Source organism: Babylonia areolata, chromosome 10 (genome assembly GCF_041734735.1).
Source record: "Babylonia areolata isolate BAREFJ2019XMU chromosome 10, ASM4173473v1, whole genome shotgun sequence".
Lineage (NCBI taxonomy): Eukaryota > Metazoa > Mollusca > Gastropoda > Neogastropoda > Buccinidae > Babylonia > Babylonia areolata.
Genome location: NC_134885.1, coordinates 43,702,563 through 43,722,393, shown reverse-complemented (window position 1 = coordinate 43,722,393; position 19,831 = coordinate 43,702,563). Strand labels below are relative to the sequence as shown.

General features: G+C 41.2%; 1 protein-coding gene across 1 annotated transcript; it reads right to left on the bottom strand.

The window, feature by feature from the left end:
• Window positions 1-4,873: 4,873 nt before the first annotated feature.
• LOC143287023 (microtubule-associated protein 1 light chain 3 alpha-like) lies at window positions 4,874-19,434 on the bottom strand. Its single transcript, XM_076595035.1, has 4 exons — window positions 19,319-19,434; window positions 11,485-11,540; window positions 10,591-10,697; window positions 4,874-9,930 (listed from the first exon to the last, which is right to left on the bottom strand). The coding sequence occupies exons 1-4, from the start codon at window positions 19,356-19,358 to the stop codon at window positions 9,771-9,773; spliced, it is 363 nt and encodes a 120-aa protein (XP_076451150.1). The 5' UTR covers window positions 19,359-19,434; the 3' UTR covers window positions 4,874-9,770.
• Window positions 19,435-19,831: the final 397 nt, after the last annotated feature.

Below are 19,831 nucleotides of genomic sequence, written 5' to 3'. Positions count from 1 at the left end.
CACACTGATCATTACAACATGCCAATAAGCATGAAGTGCACTGTGTGTGACATCATATACTGACTGCATGTTTCACACTGATCATTACAACATGCCAATCAGCATGAAGTGTACTGTGTGATATCATATACTGACTGCACGTTTCACACTGATCATTACAACATGCCAATCAGCATGAAGTGCACTGTGTGTGACATCATATACTGACTGCATGTTTCTCACTGATCATTACAACATGCCAATCAGCATGAAGTGCACTGTGTGTGACATCATATACTGACTGCATGTTTCACACTGATCATTACAACATGCCAATCAGCATGAAGTGCACTGTGTGTGATATCATATACTGACTGCACGTTTCACACTGATCATTACAACATGCCAATCAGCATGAAGTGCACTGTGTGTGACATCATATACTGACTGCATGTTTCTCACTGATCATTACAACATGCCAATCAGCATGAAGTGTACTGTGTGACATCATATACTGACTGCATGTTTCTCACTGATCATTACAAGATGCCAATCAGCATGAAGTGCACTGTGTGTGATATCATATACTGACTGCATGTTTCTCACTGATCATTACAACATGCCAATCAGCATGAAGTGTACTGTGTGACATCATATACTGACTGCACGTTTCACACTGATCATTACAACATGCCAATCAGCATGAAGCGCACTGTGTGATATCATATACTGACTGCACGTTTCACACTGATCATTACAACATGCCAATCAGCATGAAGTGCACTGTGTGTGACATCATATACTGACTGCATGTTTCTCACTGATCATTACAACATGCCAATCAGCATGAAGTGCACTGTGTGATATCATATACTGACTGCATGTTTCACACTGATCATTACAACATGCCAATCAGCATGAAGTGCACTGTGTGTGACATCATATACTGACTGCATGTTTCACACTGATCATTACAACATGCCAATCAGCATGAAGTGCACTGTGTGTGACATCATATACTGACTGCATGTTTCACACTGATCATTACAACATGCCAATCAGCATGAAGTGCACTGTGTGATATCATATACTGACTGCACGTTTCACACTGATCATTACAACATGCCAATCAGCATGAAGTGCACTGTGTGTGACATCATATACTGACTGCATGTTTCTCACTGATCATTACAACATGCCAATCAGCATGAAGTGCACTGTGTGATATCATATACTGGCTGCACGTTTCTCACTGATCATTACAACATGCCAATCAGCATGAAGTGCACTGTGTGTGACATCATATACTGACTGCATGTTTCACACTGATCATTACAACATGCCAATAAGCATGAAGTGCACTGTGTGTGACATCATATACTGACTGCATGTTTCACACTGATCATTACAACATGCCAATCAGCATGAAGTGTACTGTGTGATATCATATACTGGCTGCACGTTTCTCACTGATCATTACAACATGCCAATCAGCATGAAGTGCACTGTGTGTGACATCATATACTGACTGCATGTTTCTCACTGATCATTACAACATGCCAATCAGCATGAAGTGCACTGTGTGTGACATCATATACTGACTGCATGTTTCACACTGATCATTACAACATGCCAATCAGCATGAAGCGCACTGTGTGACATCATATACTGACTGCACGTTTCACACCGATCATTACAACATGCCAATCAGCATGAAGTGCACTGTGTGTGACATCATATACTGACTGCATGTTTCTCACTGATCATTACAACATGCCAATCAGCATGAAGTGTACTGTGTGACATCATATACTGACTGCACGTTTCACACCGATCATTACAACATGCCAATCAGCATGAAGTGCACTGTGTGTGACATCATATACTGACTGCACGTTTCACACTGATCATTACAACATGCCAATCAGCATGAAGTGCACTGTATACTGGCTGCACGTTTCTCACTGATGGTTTCCTAACTAGAAAAGAAGATGACAAGAGAATCAGTTCATCACCACTCCCCTACCAAGAGGAATGATCTCTTGGGAAGATGACAGAAAACGCTTGTAAAGCTTATGCCTCAGTAGTATTTGTTGTCATGCTGGAACTTTAATAACTATCGTCACTGCGTATGCTAACAACTTAAAATATATTAATGTGCAAAGCTATTCAGCAATCAAAAAGTATGACCAGCTGATTGTCTCTTCCCAAGTCTTCAATTTAAGCAAAAACTGCTGACAAAATCAATCTAGCAACTACTGTTTTGAATGGGCAGCACACCAAAGACTTAAATGCATGCAATCCTTTAGGAGTTATTGACAAAAATTGATGGTAAACTTGCAATGCATACACCACTTCAGGCAGAAAACTGCTAACTTACAATGTGCTAACCCACACATTTTCTTTGTCCCAGAGATATAAAGTAAGTTATCTGTCTCGCTGCATAATACTTACTGAATTAGAATGCAAATTAGAATGTGGATTAGAATGCAAATTAGAATGTGAATTAGAATGCAAATTTGAAACACGTTGGTATAAGAGAAGAAACCAGACAAGTTGAAGACATCACCATTCCCTATCTCAATGCTGAAAACAAACCCACAATTAGTGCAAAACATCAAAATGGCAGGAACACACACATTCACACATACACACACAAACTTCTCATGTCTGACAATGAAGATTTAAAGTGAAACAGAAAAAAGCCATTCCAAAAGTAGGTTACATAGCATCAGTTCTATGGCAGCTACAGACTCAGTGCAGACATGTAATACAGGTAAATCACTATCAGTTTGATCATGGACAAATTCCTAGTAAAATACAGCTAACATAACCAAAACTGCTAATAAGATACACAATTCAAGTATAATTTAAAAAGAAGAAAAAAACTTCAGTTTACAAATCCCCCCCCCCCGCCCACAAAGCCTGTTATGACTATACAGTCAAACCATAGACACCAGCATGCTGACATGTAAATAAACATCAGTGGAAGCTGGAGAAAAAACCAGTGACTAACCAACGGTTCTTCACCAATCAAAACAGGATGAACAGAAATCTCTTCCTCAGAAATGTAGATGGTACCTGTGGAGTGAACATGACTGTTGCGGCTCCTGACAAAGCAATTTGACTTCACGGTCTCTGATGTCTGCTGTCAGTTTGCACCACAGAATATGTTTCAAGTTTCCAAAATGTATAATTCATTCGTCAATCCCCCCCCCCCCCCCAAAAAAAAAAGTGACAAAAAAACCCCCCAAAAAACAAAAACAACAAAAAAAAAACCAACAACAAAAAACAACACCAATTAACCAAACATTTTTTCTTATTTTTGAAGGTACTGCACCAACAGTTAGTATTACCGTTTTAATGCCTTTGTAAACAAAAGTATCAGTTTCTTTAGCACAAGGAAAATCCAAGGAGTTCTCACATCTGGGAAAAAGAAAAGTTTTCCAAACACTGACCAGATAACTGCAACAAATACTGGCACTCATCACGTTCACTTTCACAGTGTCACTGATCCATACACACAACACCTACTGAAAAAGAAAAGAATAAAAGCCTGGTCTTCGCAAAAACCCTATGCACTGATCAAGCCTTGAGTGCCTACCCATGAGCAATGATCACTCCTCTCTCAATGGATCCTCTTGCGTGTGTGTGTGTGTGTGTGTGTGTGTGTGTGCGCGCGCGTGCGTACACATGTCTGTGTGTGTGTGTGTGTGTGTGCGTATGTGTGCCAATGGGCATTGGTCCTCATAGTGTGGAGGCTCTCTGAGGGCGAGTCCGTCCCATTATTTTACTGCATCAGTGTAGACATTCTACACACACACATACACTACACACACACACATATACTACACACACACACTACACACACAGAGATGAAGACAGCATGATAAAAATTGTCACCTGGCAGAGCAAAAACAGACTTATGATGCAAAACCTACAGTAACACTGTTCAGACCAACATCGTCCGAACTTCGGCAGTGGAAAAGACAAATAATGATGCTCATGAGCCTTCAGACCACACCCAAACAATAATGGAGCTTTTGTAGATAATGATGGAGCTTTTGCAGTAACAATAATGAAGCTTTTGTAGTACCTGTGCCTTCATTACACATCGCTAGCTGTATTCTCCTACATAGTCTATGAATGGTGTTACATATCACTGTGTTCTGCTACATAGTCTATGAATGGTGTTACATATCACTAAGTGTGTTCTGCTACATAGTCTATGAATGGTGTTACATATCACTAGCTGTGTTCTGCTACATAGTCTGAGAACAGTGTTACATATCACTAAGTGTGTTCTGCTACATAGTCTATGAATGGTGTTACATATCACTAACTGTGTTCTGCTACATAGTCTATGAATGGTGTTACATATCACTAGCTGTGTTCTGCTACATAGTCTGAGAACAGTGTTACATATCACTAGCTGTGTTCTACTACATAGTCTACAAACAGTGTTACATATCGCTAACTGTATTCTGCTACATCTACGAACAGTGTTACATATCGCTAGCTGTATTCTGCTACATCATCTACGAACAGTGTTACATATCGCTAGCTGTATTCTGCTGCATTATCTATGAATGGTATTACATTTCACTAGCTGTATTCCGCTACGTAGTCTACAAATAGTGTTACATATCACAAACTGTATTCTGCTACATAGTCTGTGAATGGTGTTACATATCACAAGCTGTGTTCTGCTACATCATCTATGAATGGTGTTACATATCACTAGCTGTATTCAGCTACACAGTCTACAAATAGTGTTACATATCACTAGCTGTATTCTGCTACATCGTTTATGAATGGTGTTACATATCACTAGCTGTATTCTGCTACATTGTTTATGAATGGTGTTACATGTCACTAGCTGTATTCTGCTACATTGTTTATGAATGGTGTTACATGTCACTAGCTGTATTCTGCTACATCGTTTATGAATGGTGTTACATGTCACTAGCTGTATTCTGCTACATCGTTTATGAATGGTGTTACATATCACTAGCTGTATTCTGCTATACTGTCTATGAATGGTGTTCATATTACTACATGAATTCTGCTACAGGCTGGAGTATCACACACAACACTGAAGCATTGGTTTGGTTTTTTTTGGTTTTCTTGGAAAGATGACTAGTTGGGTCTATGAATTCTCAGTCAATCAGGAGTTAAGAAGAAAAAAGAAAAAAGAATCTACTCATCCAGAAGTCAAGTTTTCTGTCACTGTAAACCAGCCTCGCTCAGTCTGCCCAATCAATGATTCCACTCCTCTACTGTAACGTCTCCTCCACTTTAACCCATTCCACCCCACAGCTTACAGCTCTGGCAGACTTCCCTGTCACACTGAAGTGGAAAAACACACAACATAAACTGAAATCAGCTGACTGTCCATCCAAATGGACATGTGTGGACAGTCTGAAGTACTGTCAAAATGAGTTCCCTTTGTTAGCCATTTTTGCACATGTGACAACGTGGAAACCATTTCAATGAAACGAATTTCAACGCCCCAGCAATGCATTGTACATGGTAAGAGCTAACACCTCTCCCATAGCCACTCCCCCCACCCCTCCCTGATCAAAGGGCACAGTAAGAGTTATTTCCCTTGCAATAAACTTCATGACAGTCTTCAAAAGTTCAATAATGTCTGGAAAAGGTCTCCTGAAAGAACCATACAAACAAACAACATGTAAGGAAATGTTTTTTGCTCAACAAATGTTTCTCTGGAGACAAGTAGGGTATATGTTGATATCAGACATTATTCTTGATGTACAAAAAGATGAGTCAGCTGTTGGTATCAATCACATGAATTCCACAGTGAGCTGTTGGTTTTGATCTGTGATCTGTGAAACATGAAACAGATTCTGCTGTTGGTATGGATGTATGATTTATGAAACATAACTCTAATGTAGCTGCTGGTATCAATCTGCAATTTACAAAACAAAAAACTGAATCAGCTGTTGGTATCTATGTGCTATGCTAAGGCAATGACTGAGGAAAAAGCTGAACATACATTGAGAAAAAACAGAAAAGAAAACCCTAGCTGTTCACTCTTGATACTGGGAGCAGAGAGCAGCATCAGAAATAATACCTGACATTTTGTTCATAACATAAGTCACTGCTTGGATATTTTCAACTGTAGTTCTTTTGTCACAGCACTATATAACTTTTTAAAAATTTTTTTTTATATATATAAAAAAAACCCAATCAAATCGTTTTTACTACTAGTTATAGTGTCAATTGACTATCTAAAACCTGGTGACAATGTTTATGAATTAAAGCAGGACCCACAAAGGAAGACTAAAAACCAGTGATGCATATTTTCCAGTGAAATATATCTTTTTGTAGCAATATCCTCATTTATATATATATACTTATATCATAATGCATACAAAAAGAAAGCATACTGACCCCTAACCCATGGTGAGAGAGACATTGCCTACTGGCCATGATGATGGATGGATGACGGCCATGATGATGGATATATGATGGCCATGATGGATGGATGGATGGATGACGGCCATGATGATGGATGGATGACAGCCATGATGATGGATGGATGGATGACAACCATGATGGATGGATGATGGCCATGATGATGGATGTATGACGGCCATGATGATGGATGTATGATGGCCATGATGATGGATGTATGACGGCCATGATGGATGGATGGATAACGGCCATGATGGATGGTGGCCACGATGATGGATGGATGACAACCATGATGGATGGATGACGGCCATGATGGATGGATGATGGCCATGATGATGGATGGATGATGGCCATGATGATGGATGGATGACGGCCATGATGGATGGATGGATGACGGCCATGATGGATGGCGGCCACAATGATGGATGGATGACAACCATGATGGATGGATGGATGACGGCCATGATGGATGGATGACGGCCATGATGATGGATGGATGACAGCCATGGTGGATGGATGACGGACATGATGATGGATGGATGACGGCCATGATGGATAGATGACGGCCATGATGATGGATGGATGATGGCCATGATGATGGATGGATGACGGCCATGATGGATGGATGGATGACGGCCACAATGATGGATGGATGACGACCATGATGATGGATGGATGACGGCCATGATGATGGATGGATGACGGCCATGATGATGGATGGATGACGGCCATGATGGATGGATGGATGACAGCCACAATGATGGATGGATGACGACCATGATGATGGATGGATGACAGCCATGATGGATGGATGACGGCCATGATGGATGGATGATGGCCATGATGGATAGATGATGGATGGATGACGGCCATGATGGATGGATGATGGCCATGATAGATGGATGACGGCCATGATGGATGGATGACGGCCATGATAGATAGATGACGACCATGATAGATGGATAACGGCCATGATTGATAGATGACGGCCATGATGGATGGATGACGGCCATGATAGATGGATGACAGCCATGATGGATGGATGATGACCATGATGGATAGATGACGGCCATGATAGATAGATGACGACCATGATGGATAGATGACGGCCATGATAGATAGATGACGACCATGATGGATAGATGACGGCCATGATAGATAGATGACGACCATGATGGATGGATGACGGCCATGGGCAAATACAGAGGCGCCTTCAAAGTGAACACCTACACTCTGCTTCCAATAAAAGGTGATTAAAAGATTAAAAGAACAAAAGATGAAAAAACGTCCTATGATTAAAAAATATATTATGACACAGTTCAGTTCAGTTACTCAAGGAGGTGTCACTGCGTTTGGACAAATCCATACATGCTACACCACATCTGCAAGCAAAGCAGATGCCTGACCAGCAGCGTAACCCAACAAGCTCAGTCAGGCCTTGAGGGGAAAAAAAAAAAGTAATGTAAAAGTAAAATAAGATACATGTATGAATAAACAAACAGGTAAGTAATAAAACCAATTAATATCAATTTCTCAATTCATTATCATTTATGTGACATAAAAATGATTAAAAAAACAATACCAAAAAAATATGGTTGCAAGCAAATGCAGGACTGAGATGAATGATATTCCTAACAAACCATAAAATAACGACCCATTATGTACACAGCACTCGGGATAATACTGGAGTTCTCAGCCAACTGCTTGAACTTGCCCTTGAAGATGATAATACAGCAACTCTCTTTTCATAGCCAACTACTTGAACTAATCATTCAAAATGGATGGTATATGGTAGCATTTTTTCTGGGTACAGGAGATGAATCCATCTTTCATAATGATGACAACACGGAAATCATCAACACCATGACTTTTCAGGCAGTGGGGACAACACTGTTTTCAATGTACAGATCCACACATTTGGTTTCATGACCATGATGAACTGACTGATAAATCCAAAACTGAAATTATATATGTTGATCCTTTCCTATCCTTGTCAGTATCATACACTGATATTTCTGGTTGGACTACAAAGCAGACACTTTTTTCTCTGACAATACCACACTACGTTATCTTGTGGTTGGAACACCAGCCTGACAATTGTGTCCTCCCCTGTGTGGACTGAAAGCTACCATGCACTGTGTGTGTGTTGCACAGCAGAGACCCATGTCATGTCTCTCTGAATGCTTGCTTTAAAAGTCCATGAACCAAAACACACACACACACACACACATATGCATGCACAAACACACGTGTGCATGCGCATTACTCTCGTCTAAGAATTAAAGACAAGTGGTGAAGCACGTGTATGACTTAGGGCATATTAGCAGTTTTCGTGTCATTTTGTGCAATACACATACTTCTCTCTTTCAGCCCCCTGTTCCATCACCCTCCTCGTCTCCACAAATGCTGTCACTTCTGGTACTGTCAAATCGTGTGACAAATAACAATACAAGTCTGAGAAGAAAAAAAATCCTTTCCAGTTACTTCTGAATGTGATACTGTAAATTCACAACAAATAATGATACAAGTCTGATAAGAAAAAAATCCTTTCCGGTTACTTCTGATACTGTAAAATCACAACAAATAATGATACAAGTCTGATAAAAAAAAAAAAGACGTAGGAGAAAAGAAAAGAAACAACAACAAACAAATCCAAATCCTTTCTTTCTGTTTTTACCTGTTTATGAAAACATCCATGATTGTTGGAAACACAAATTTCACCCAACCAGTATCATTAGACACAAAAATAAATCTTGATGGAAAAGTTTGCCTGCAATGATGGAATAAAACAGTCCAGAAAAATACCGTAACACAAAATCATAACAGGAAAAAATCATCAAGAGGTATTCCTCAGCACGATGATAAAAAGTGGGTCAAAAATGAATCTCTAAAATGTGAACAAAAGACAAGTTCATCAAAACATATTCCTCAACATGATTAATACACATGGGATGATTAATACAACACAGGATGATAAATGTACCACGATGGAAGTCAAAACTGTCTGCAATAAAATTCCCCAGAATATAGGAACTGTATCCTGACAGTCCCTCCACGCCCCCCCGAAACAAGCATGTCTCATTGTCTGTACACATGTCCCCCGAACAAACCAACAAGCATGTCTCATTGTCTGTACACATGTCCCCCAAACAAACCAACAAGCATGTCTCATTGTCTGTACACATGTCCCCCGAACAAACCAACAAGCACGTCTCACTGTCTGTACACATGTCCCCCAAACAAACCAACAAGCATGTCTCATTGTCTGTACACATGTCCCCCGAACAAACCAACAAGCATGTCTCATTGTCTGCAGAGCCAAAAGAGGAGTGAGGTCCCAACACAGGGGCCCATCAGCCGAAGGTTTCCTGGGAAGCGTACATGATGTAGAGAAATCCATCCTCGTCCTTTTCTCTCTCATAGACCTCAGCGATGGGTGTGGTGTTGCTGACCATGCTGCGGTTGTTGACCAGCAGGTAGAACGCCTGGCTAGGGTGCAGCTGTAGGCGTCGCCTGGACACACCATCACCGTCATCATCTTCATCATTATCACCATCGTCTTCATCATTATTGTCACCATCGTCATCATCGTCATGACCATCATCTTCATCATTATCATCACCATCACTATTATCATCATCATCACCATCATCACCACTATCATCATTATTATCATCATCATCATCATCATCGCCATCATCATTATCATCACCATCATCATGACAGTCATCTTCATCATTATTATCACCATCATCATCATATCGTCACCATCATCATGATCATCACCATCATAATTATCACCATCACAATCATCTTCATTATTATTATCACCATCATCATCATGATCATCACCATCATCTTCATTATTATTATCACCATCATCATGATCATCATCACCATCACCATGATCACCTTCATCATCATCATGATCATCACCATTATCATCATGATCATCACCATCATCTTCATCATTATTGTCACCATCATCATCATGATCATCACCATCATCAATAATATCACCATTATCATCATGACCTGATGATTTTGACCAGCTCACTCATGTTGACACTGACAGACAGGCAGACAGATTGTATATTGACCTACCTGATGATTTTGACCAGCTCACTCATGTTGACACTGACAGACAGGCAGACAGATTGTATATTGACCTACCTGATGATTTTGACCAGCTCACTCATGTTCACATTGTCTGGCACCAGGAATTTGGTCTTGTCCAACACTGGCACTGTTCTCTCGTACTGGTACCGCTCTATTATCACCTGGAAACACACACACACACTGCACTGAGGGCAACAAAATGTCACCCTATGAACCTCTGGCACAGTACCTCTGCCTTTGGTGGACAAAGGTCAGCTGCTTGAATGTTTTTGCCTTTCTGCAGCTTTCTGGCTGGCTCTTTGGGAATCAAAGCTGTGCCACCAGGGACCCAATTTAACCTTTACTTGGAAACAAACCTGAGCCTTTTACTAGTTTTAGTTTACAAATGGAATGAATCTGAATAAGAGCTGAAAACCTAATTTGGGCATTCAGTCGACACTTGTGAAAATGGTCATTAACATGATTAAGGCTACCATTTAAAAATTCATATAAATACATATTGTTTTTTTTTCGCTCAAGGTGTCCATTTAAGAATACTGTGTCTTGAATATATGCTTGCACCTTGATATCAAAAGGACTGGTTTCACATTACATTTACAGTACATTACATTACTACACATGCCTGATTCCCAAATTTCTACAATGCTAATGTGTGAATAGGTAACACCATAATAGTTTTAATACTGTGGCTCTAAGTATATCACATACCCATCACATGGTCTCTCTCTCTCTCTCTCTCTCTCACACACACACTCAGAGCACACACACACACACACACACACACTCAGAGCACACACACACACACACAGCCAACACACACACACACACACACAGCGAACACACACACACACACACAGCCAACACACACATACACAGCCAACACACACACACACACACACACAGCCAACACACACACACACACAGAACAAGTCACAGCTCAGGACTCACAGGAATCTTGTCAGGATGCTGAGAGCGTATCGCCTCCACATCTTTCACTCGCTGAGCTGTACAGGGGAAAATAACATGTTTAAAATAGTTATAAATAAATACTTTATCTTGAAGCATATTGCCTCCACATCTTTCACTGGCTGAGCTGTACAAGGGAAAATAACATGTTTAAAATAATGATACTATATCATGAAGCGTATCAAGGGGACCTCTCTTCTTGCAACAACTGAAGAGGTGTCATGCTGTCATCGGTCCCCAACAAGATCCTCACCAGAATTATGCTGGACAGACTGAAAAATGCCTTAGATCAAAGACTGCAACAAAAACAGGCAGGCTTCTGGTCATACTGCCCGGGACATGCAGGTGTTAAGGGAAATGAGCGAGCTGACAGACTTGCTGGTAACGCAACACCAATGAGCGGCCTACATCTAGGAAAATCGGAAATCCTCAGATAAGTAAAAGAACATCAAAAAGAACAGGTACAAGGCCATCAAACCATCGATCGCCTCAAAGAAATAAAAGCAGAGAGAGGGAGCGGCCGTAAGTCTAACATGAAAGGCAGAGCACGATGCTTTGCAAATCAAACAAATATCGGCATCATTTCCAAACCAACATTGCGCAAATTTCTTCAAAACGGAACAGAGTCTCTGTGGGCTTTTCCAAATACAATAGACTGAGCAACACACTAGACGCCACGTTCTTGGCATCAGAGATCTTTTCCCATCCCTCTTGCGGCCAATCAGTGGCAGCCTCTGTGCATGTGTATATGTGTGTGTTTGTGTGCATGTGTGGGTCTGTTTTTTTGTGTGTGTGACGGGGGTGGGGGAGGTGGGGTAGAGGATGAGGTATGTGAGTGTATGCATGCCTACACTGTGGGAGCAACAGGATATTGGAACGTGTATATATATATATATCTTTGTATATATGTGTGTGGGGTTGGGGGTGGGAGATATGGGCGTATGTGTGTGTGCTTGTACAAGTAAGTGTTCATCTGTGTGTGTGTGTGTGTGTGTGTGTGTGTGTGCCGTGGAAGCTGCGATACGTAGACTAGAAATGAGTGTGTGGAGGAGGGGAGTAGAGGAGATGCAGGGTAATGTGTGGTGTGTGTGTGTGTGTGTGTGTGTGTGTGTTGGAGCTCATGTACGTTTAATGTATTTGACTGTGCTTTCATATCTGTGAAACTGCATGTTTGGTGCATATTTGTTATGCATGTGTGGGTGTATGTCTGAATGTGTGTCTTCATGTTTTACATTCATTTGCTTATTTATCATCATTGTCTTATTTATTTATTTATTATTATTACTACTACTACCTTTTTTAATATTATAATTATTATTTATTTATTTATGTAAGCTTATCTATTATTTATTCACTTTTTTTTTTCTCAAGGCCTGACTAAGCGCGTTGGGTTACGCTGCTGGTCAGGCATCTGCTTGGCAGATGTGGTGTAGCGTATATGGATTTGTCCAAACGCAGTGACGCCTCCTTGAGCTACTGAAACTGAAACTGAAACTGTTGAGATAAGTCATGCAGTGATCACATCGCCACTTTGCGAATTATTATTGAAGTCAGTGAAACGGTAATCTCCTCTCTACACAATCTTTGTCAACTTTAAAAAAGCCTCTGACAGTGTGGACAGAAAGGTCATCTGGAAGTTGATGCACCACTATGGCGTACCACCCAAATTCATCTCCATTATCCAGCAGCTATACGAAGACTCGACCTGCCAAGTCATCCACAATGGGAAACTGACAGACCTTTACATGGTGCAGACAGGAGTGAGGCAGGACTGTCTGCTGTCACCTGTGATCTTCCTCCTCGTTGTGGACTGGATCTTGAAGAAAACCACGGAAATGGAGGGACAGGGATATAGTGGACTTTCACCACAGTTAGAAGACCTGGACTTCGCAGACAATGTATGCCTCCTCCCACACACACACCAAGATGCCCAAGAAAAGCTAAACAGACTGTCTGAAGAAGCTGAGAAAACAGGTCTCAAGATTAACACCAGGAAGACAGAGCTCATGAGAGTAAACAACAAGAGGCAGGATCAGCTCCATCTCAGAAGTGGAAACATCAGTGAGGCAGAGAGGTTTGTCTACCTTGGCAGCATAGTGAGCAAGGATGGAGGGGCAGATGAAGACATCAAGAGCTGCATCTACAAAGCGAGGCATGCCTTCAACACCCTACGGCCAATTTGGAACTCCACATCTCTTTCCACTCACAACAAACTGAGGTACTTCAACACCAATGTCAAAGCAGTCCTCTTGTACGGCTCTGAAACATGGCGAACAACCAAGATGAACACCAACGAACTACAGGCCTTCGTCAATACATGCCAACACCATATTTTAAACATCATATGACCAGAGAACATACCAAACGCCTGCCTCTGGAATAGAACAAACCAGGTGTCCATCAGTGAGGAGATCAGGAGGAGGAAATGGGGCTGGATAGGCCACGCCCTGTGAAAGCCGCCAGATGACACCACAAGACAGGCACTGGAATGGAACCCCCAAGGAAAGAGGAGAGCGGGCAGACCAATGCAGACCTGGAGAAGAAGCATGGAGGATGAGATGAAGGCAGCCGGATGGACATGGACCCAGCTGAAGAGGACAGCCCAAAACAAAGTCTGCTGGGGGAGTGCTGTAGCAGCCCTATGCTCCACAAGGAGTCAAGAGGCATAAGGCATGAAGCGTATCACCTCCGCATCTTTCACTGGATGAGCTGTACAGGGGAAAATATCATGCTAAAAATAGTTATAAATACTTTATCATGAAGCATATCACCTCCACATTTTTCTGAGCTGTACAGTGGAAAACCTGCGAAGATCCCTTCCTTCTATTAAGAAAGGGTGAATACCGTAGTCGCACCTTCTCGCCACGTTAATGTGGGTGTTTCCTCAGGGGGACACGGTGCAGGTTGTTTCAACCGACGCGGCACGGGAGCGAGCAACTGGCGCTATATCAAAACTAGATCTCGGCCTCTCCAATCAAGGAAAGCCGCAGCTAGACCAGTCTAGCATGGAGAGGGATGGGCTCCGCCATGCTTTTCTGCCCAAGACTCACCGCATGAATGACGACCACTACTCAACCCATACCGGCTCGGTCGTCACCCGGGTCAACAAGGACCGCGCCTTCCATTGCAAACCAGGGTGGAGGTGACAAATGTGCTACTGGTGGACCACACAACAACAAGCTCCGGGCCAGGAACAACATCTCTATTGGCACGTGGAATGTCAGAACACTAAGGACGCCAGGAAAATTGGAAGAACTGACAGAAGAACAACACATCCTAAAGCGATGGACAGAATACTGCTCAGAGCTATACAACATACAGACCATAGGTGATCCAGCAATACTGAATGTTCCACCAGCCACTGATAACAGTAATCACCCCATACTCCGTGAAGAAATAGAGGCAGCAATAGCATCGCTGAAAAAAGGGAAATCGGCAGGAGTGGACAACATCCCATCAGAACTGGTCCAAGCAGGGGGTGAAGTTATGATAGTTGTGCTAATGAAAATCTGCAACAAGATCTGGCAAACAGGGGAATGGCCCACACCGTGGACACAATCACTGATCATCACCCTCCCCAAAAAGGGCAATCTCCAGCAGTGTCAAAACTACCGCACCATCAGCCTGATTAGTCATCCCAGCAAAGTCATGTTGAAGATCCTGCTTAACAGACTGAAACCACAAGCAGAAAACATCATTGCTGAAGAACAGGCAGGTTTCAGACCAGGAAGGAGCACAACTGAACAAATCTTCAACTTGAGGTTGCTATGTGAGAGGTACCATCAACACCAACAAGACCTCTACCACGTCTTCATTGATTTTAAGAAGGCATTTGACAGGGTCTGGCATGCAGCTTTGTGGGCTACCATGAATCTGTACAACATCAACGCCAACCTGATCAGACTGATGCAGCACCTCTATGACAAAGCCACCAGCGCCGTCTACCTCAACAATAGCATCGGGGACTGGTTCAGAACCACAGTCGGAGTGAGACAAGGCTGTCTACTCTCCCCAACACTCTTCAACATCTTCTTAGAAAGAATAATGACTGACGCACTGGAAGAGCATGTAGGAACAGTCAGCATAGGCGGCAGAACAATCACAAACCTATGTTTTGCCGACGACATTGATGGACTGGCTGGAAAAGAAGAAGAACTGGCAAGCCTGGTCAAACATCTAGACAAAGCCTCCACATCGTATGGAATGCAAATCAGTGCGGAGAAAACCAAACTGATGACTAACAACACCAACGGCATCAGCATTGACATCAAAGTCAACGACGAAAAGCTTAAAACAGTCCACAGCTTCAAATATCTGGGAGCAATCGTGTCAGATGAAGGATCTAAACCAGAAGTACTCTCGAGAATTGCCCAAACAACAATGGCACTCAACAAGCTGAACACCATCTGGAACAACAAAAACATCGCTCTCAGCTCAAAAATCAGACTGATGCGTTCCCTGGTTATATCAATATTGCTCTACGCCTGCGAGACTTGGACCCTGACTGCAGACATCGAGAGAAGAATCCAAGCTGTCGAGATGAGATGCTTTCGTAGACTACTTGGCATCTCCTACAGAGACCACATCACTAACACGGAAGTGAAGAACAGAATCAAGCAAAGTATTGGACCCTACGAAGACCTTCTGTCCATAGTGAAAAAACGCAAACTTAGGTGGTATGGACACATCTCCCGATCATCTGGTCTTGCCAAAACGTTCCTGCAAGGCACCGTACAAGGAGGCAGAAGGAGAGGACGGCAGAAGAAGAGATGGGAAGACAACATCCGGGGGTGGACAGGCTTGACGCTCGGTGACGCCCTGAGGAAATCAGAAAACCGTGAAGAGTGGAGAGGGGTGGTGGCCAGGTCAGCAGCGGTGCCCCAACGGTCTGAACCCAGACTACGGGAGAGGTGAAGGTGAAGGTGACAGTGGAAAATATCAATAAACAGGTTAAAATAGACGAACATAGACGAACACCAAACAGTGCAAGTTGTGCTTGAAAGATGATGAAAAATGGAGCTGTTCTACTTCTGACAAACAGATGAACACAGAACAGTGCAGGTTGTGCTTGAAAGATGATGAAAAATGGAGCTGTTCTACTTCTAACAAACAGATGAACACCAAACAGTGCAGGTTGTGCTTGAAAGATGGTGATGAAATACAGAGAGCTGTTCTACTTCTAACAAACAGATGAACACCAAACAGTGCAGGTTGTGTTTGAAAGATGATGAAAAATGGAGCTGTTCTACTTCTGACAAACAGATGAACACAGAACAGTGCAGGTTGTGCTTGAAAGATGGTGATGAAATAGAGAGAGCTGTTCTACTTCTAACAAACAGATGAACACCAAACAGTGCAGGTTGTGCTTGAAAGATGATGAAAAATGGAGCTGTTCTACTTCTGACAAACAGATGAACTCAGAACAGTGCAGGTTGTGCTTGAAAGATGGTGATGAAATACAGGAAGCTGTCTTATGCTAGTTCTGTAAACAGCAGTTACTTTGAAATGGAATGCATTCTGCATCATACATTATGTGGTATCATATCATATCATATCATATCAATGTCATGGGTTTTAGGATTTATCAGCTTTTTGCATGATCAACGATCATTTAGACCCCCCCCCCCCCACCAATTGCACAAGTGCCTTACATAGTTATAGAGTGCGCAGTTATGTTATGGCAAGCTTCCGAATCCAACAGAGAAATTTATTTGGATGCCATTTATATCCTTCAAGTGTTTGTCTTATAATTAAAAAAAAAAAATGTAACTGTAAGAGTTCCTGCAGTCATAATGTGACTGGGCTGTTCCACAAGTTAACAAGTTAAAAGAACCCTGTTAGTTAAAAAGTGAGAAAAACACTCATTTGGTGAATGTTTTACTTTCAGCCACTTTTAGTGGGTGTCCTTTGGTATCAGTACTGTCATTTGAAGTAAAAAGATTTTTGTGTGGTCCTCTTATCATGATGTCCATGTAACATTTTAAGTCTTGATTATATCACCCCTTAACCTACAACACTCAAGGCTAGAAAGTTTCAAACTACTTGGTCTCTCTTTGTAGATCACACCAGCCATTCTTATAATTTGCTTGGTAAATCTCTGCATGTTTTCTGTCAAGTCAATATGTTTTCTAAGGCAGGGGGACCATGGAACATTTCCATATTCCTGGATTGGTCTAACTAAAGATTGAAATAATGGCACCATTATGATTATTATTATATCTTTATTTTCAGACAGGACAAATGAGTGATCATGCCTACTATTCTATTTGACTCTTTGCATTAATGTGCTGTTCAAAAGTTACATTCTTATTACCATTTGACTTTTTGCATTAATGTGCTGTTCAAAAGTTACATTCTTATCTACCATTTGACTTTTTGCATTAATGTGCTTTCAAAAGTTACATTCTTATCTGTCAAAACACCCAAATCCTTTTATACAAGTAACTCAGTTTCACCTAGATCATCAGAGTTGATATGATAAGTGTCGTTTGGGTTACCTTTCATTGTTAAACTTAATTTGCCACACTTCGGTCCACTGATCTCCACATCGCTGGCCTTCAACTTAGCCACTAGTGTTTTGTGATGACTATCATTATGACAGTTTATTTGCATGACACTGAAAAACAGCACTGAAAATAATGATGAACTGTTAAATCTCTTATTAAAAAAAAGATTAATCATTTATCACAATAATGATTTGTTGTTGAAAGCAAGTAGGAAAATGTAAATGGGAAAATTTTTGATAAATATGATTTATTGAAGTGCATCACATGACCTGTGCTCTCCAAGTTGACTGACTCCAAAATTCTGAATAAAAAATGGTGATCTTGAGAGGCAGAACAAGCGATACAGCAGGTTTGTACTTTTTACATTTTACTTCACATTCTGTTTTTCTTATTGTGCAGTTCATTGTACTGTGTGCACTTCATTGTACAGTGCTTGGTTGTAGCAATGGAGGATCAAGTGATTAGTGAAGACACAGCAGACAGCATGTTTGCTGCTTTTGCCTTTGTTGATTACCTTTGGCATTGCTCATGATTTTCAGTAAAAGTTAGATGCACATGTGCAAGATCTAAGATGGCAGCCAAACTCTCCAGTGGTCTATCATTCCATAATAAAATTGTATGCACTGTGACCCCTAAACAAAATTATCAGCAACTGAGGAAAACTTTGTCTTAACTACAACTGCCAAAAGCCTATTATTTCTTCAACTAAATCTCTACTTCCACTGTTATTACTACCAAATACTACTGCTGGTACTTTTAAATAGTGGAAGTAATTTATCTACAGATTACAACCTGGAAAAACATCCACATGTATACTTCTACTGAGTAGTCTATCAAGCTCTCAATACATTTTAATTCTAAATCGACATCATTATTGTTTCTTCGTCAGTTCACCAGCTGAGGATACAAATGTGAACTGCTTAGCTCTGGATAAACTTCTAAACTTAACTGAGTGGTAATCATACATCAATGCGTCTCTTCATTTGGGGGAGGGGGGGGTGGGGGGGATCAGTACCAAGAACTGAAGAACGAAAAAAACGTCAGACTGGAACACCACAAAGAAAAACGTTTGGAAAGGTAATTACATGCCTACACTGACACCACATATTTGCGCAGTTCGTGTTGTAAACTTGTACTTAATCAGTATATAAATATATACTCATATTTAGTAAATTTACGAGATTTAAGATGGCAGAGTTCAAAGAAAGAATGATGTCATCGCATAGTTCTAGGTGGGGCTGGGAAACACAAAATACTAGCAGACCATAAATCTTATTTCCAGTGACTAACAAGTGATAATCTTTACTTACTGAAACTACGTCGTTCTTTGAATGACTGATGTAGAGCCATTATTTGAAAATGCGCAGACTTGTCACAAAAAATATGACACAAAAGCGTAAATAGAATCACCGGATGTTTTGGAGATTTAAAGAAATGTTGGATTGGTATTTTGACGGAAAGAAAACCACACCAACAACTCATACATGAAAAAAATTAAAGCGTTGATTAAAGTGTTTCTTTTCTTGTTATAAGTGTCAGAGAACACATATATGAAATGTGACGGCATGATGTTCAACAAATATGATTTATCACCACACCAAAACGCATTCCGACCTCGTGAACAGAAGACGGCTGTTGTTCGTCCGTCAGTCGTTCCAGCATTTTAGAAAAACTGGTAGGGCTATTACAACACACACACACGCACACAGTGATACACACTGCTGCTGCTGCTGTTACTACTACTACTACTACTAGTCTCTACTAGCTAGTCTCACAGTTATTCAGTAGGAATCAGAAAAGACATAAAATGCTAACTGAAATAC

Excerpts from the sequence above, each read along its gene's own strand:
- LOC143287023 (XM_076595035.1), bottom strand. The coding sequence starts at position 19,358 with ATGGCTCTACATCAGTCATTCAAAGAACGACGTAGTTTCA. Across the intron at positions 11,541-19,318 it reads CAAAGAACGACGTAGTTTCA|CTCAGCGAGTGAAAGATGTG; the intron begins GTAAGTAAAGAT and ends TCCCCTGTACAG. Across the intron at positions 9,931-10,590 it reads GAGCTGGTCAAAATCATCAG|GCGACGCCTACAGCTGCACC; the intron begins GTAGGTCAATAT and ends TGGTGTGTCCAG.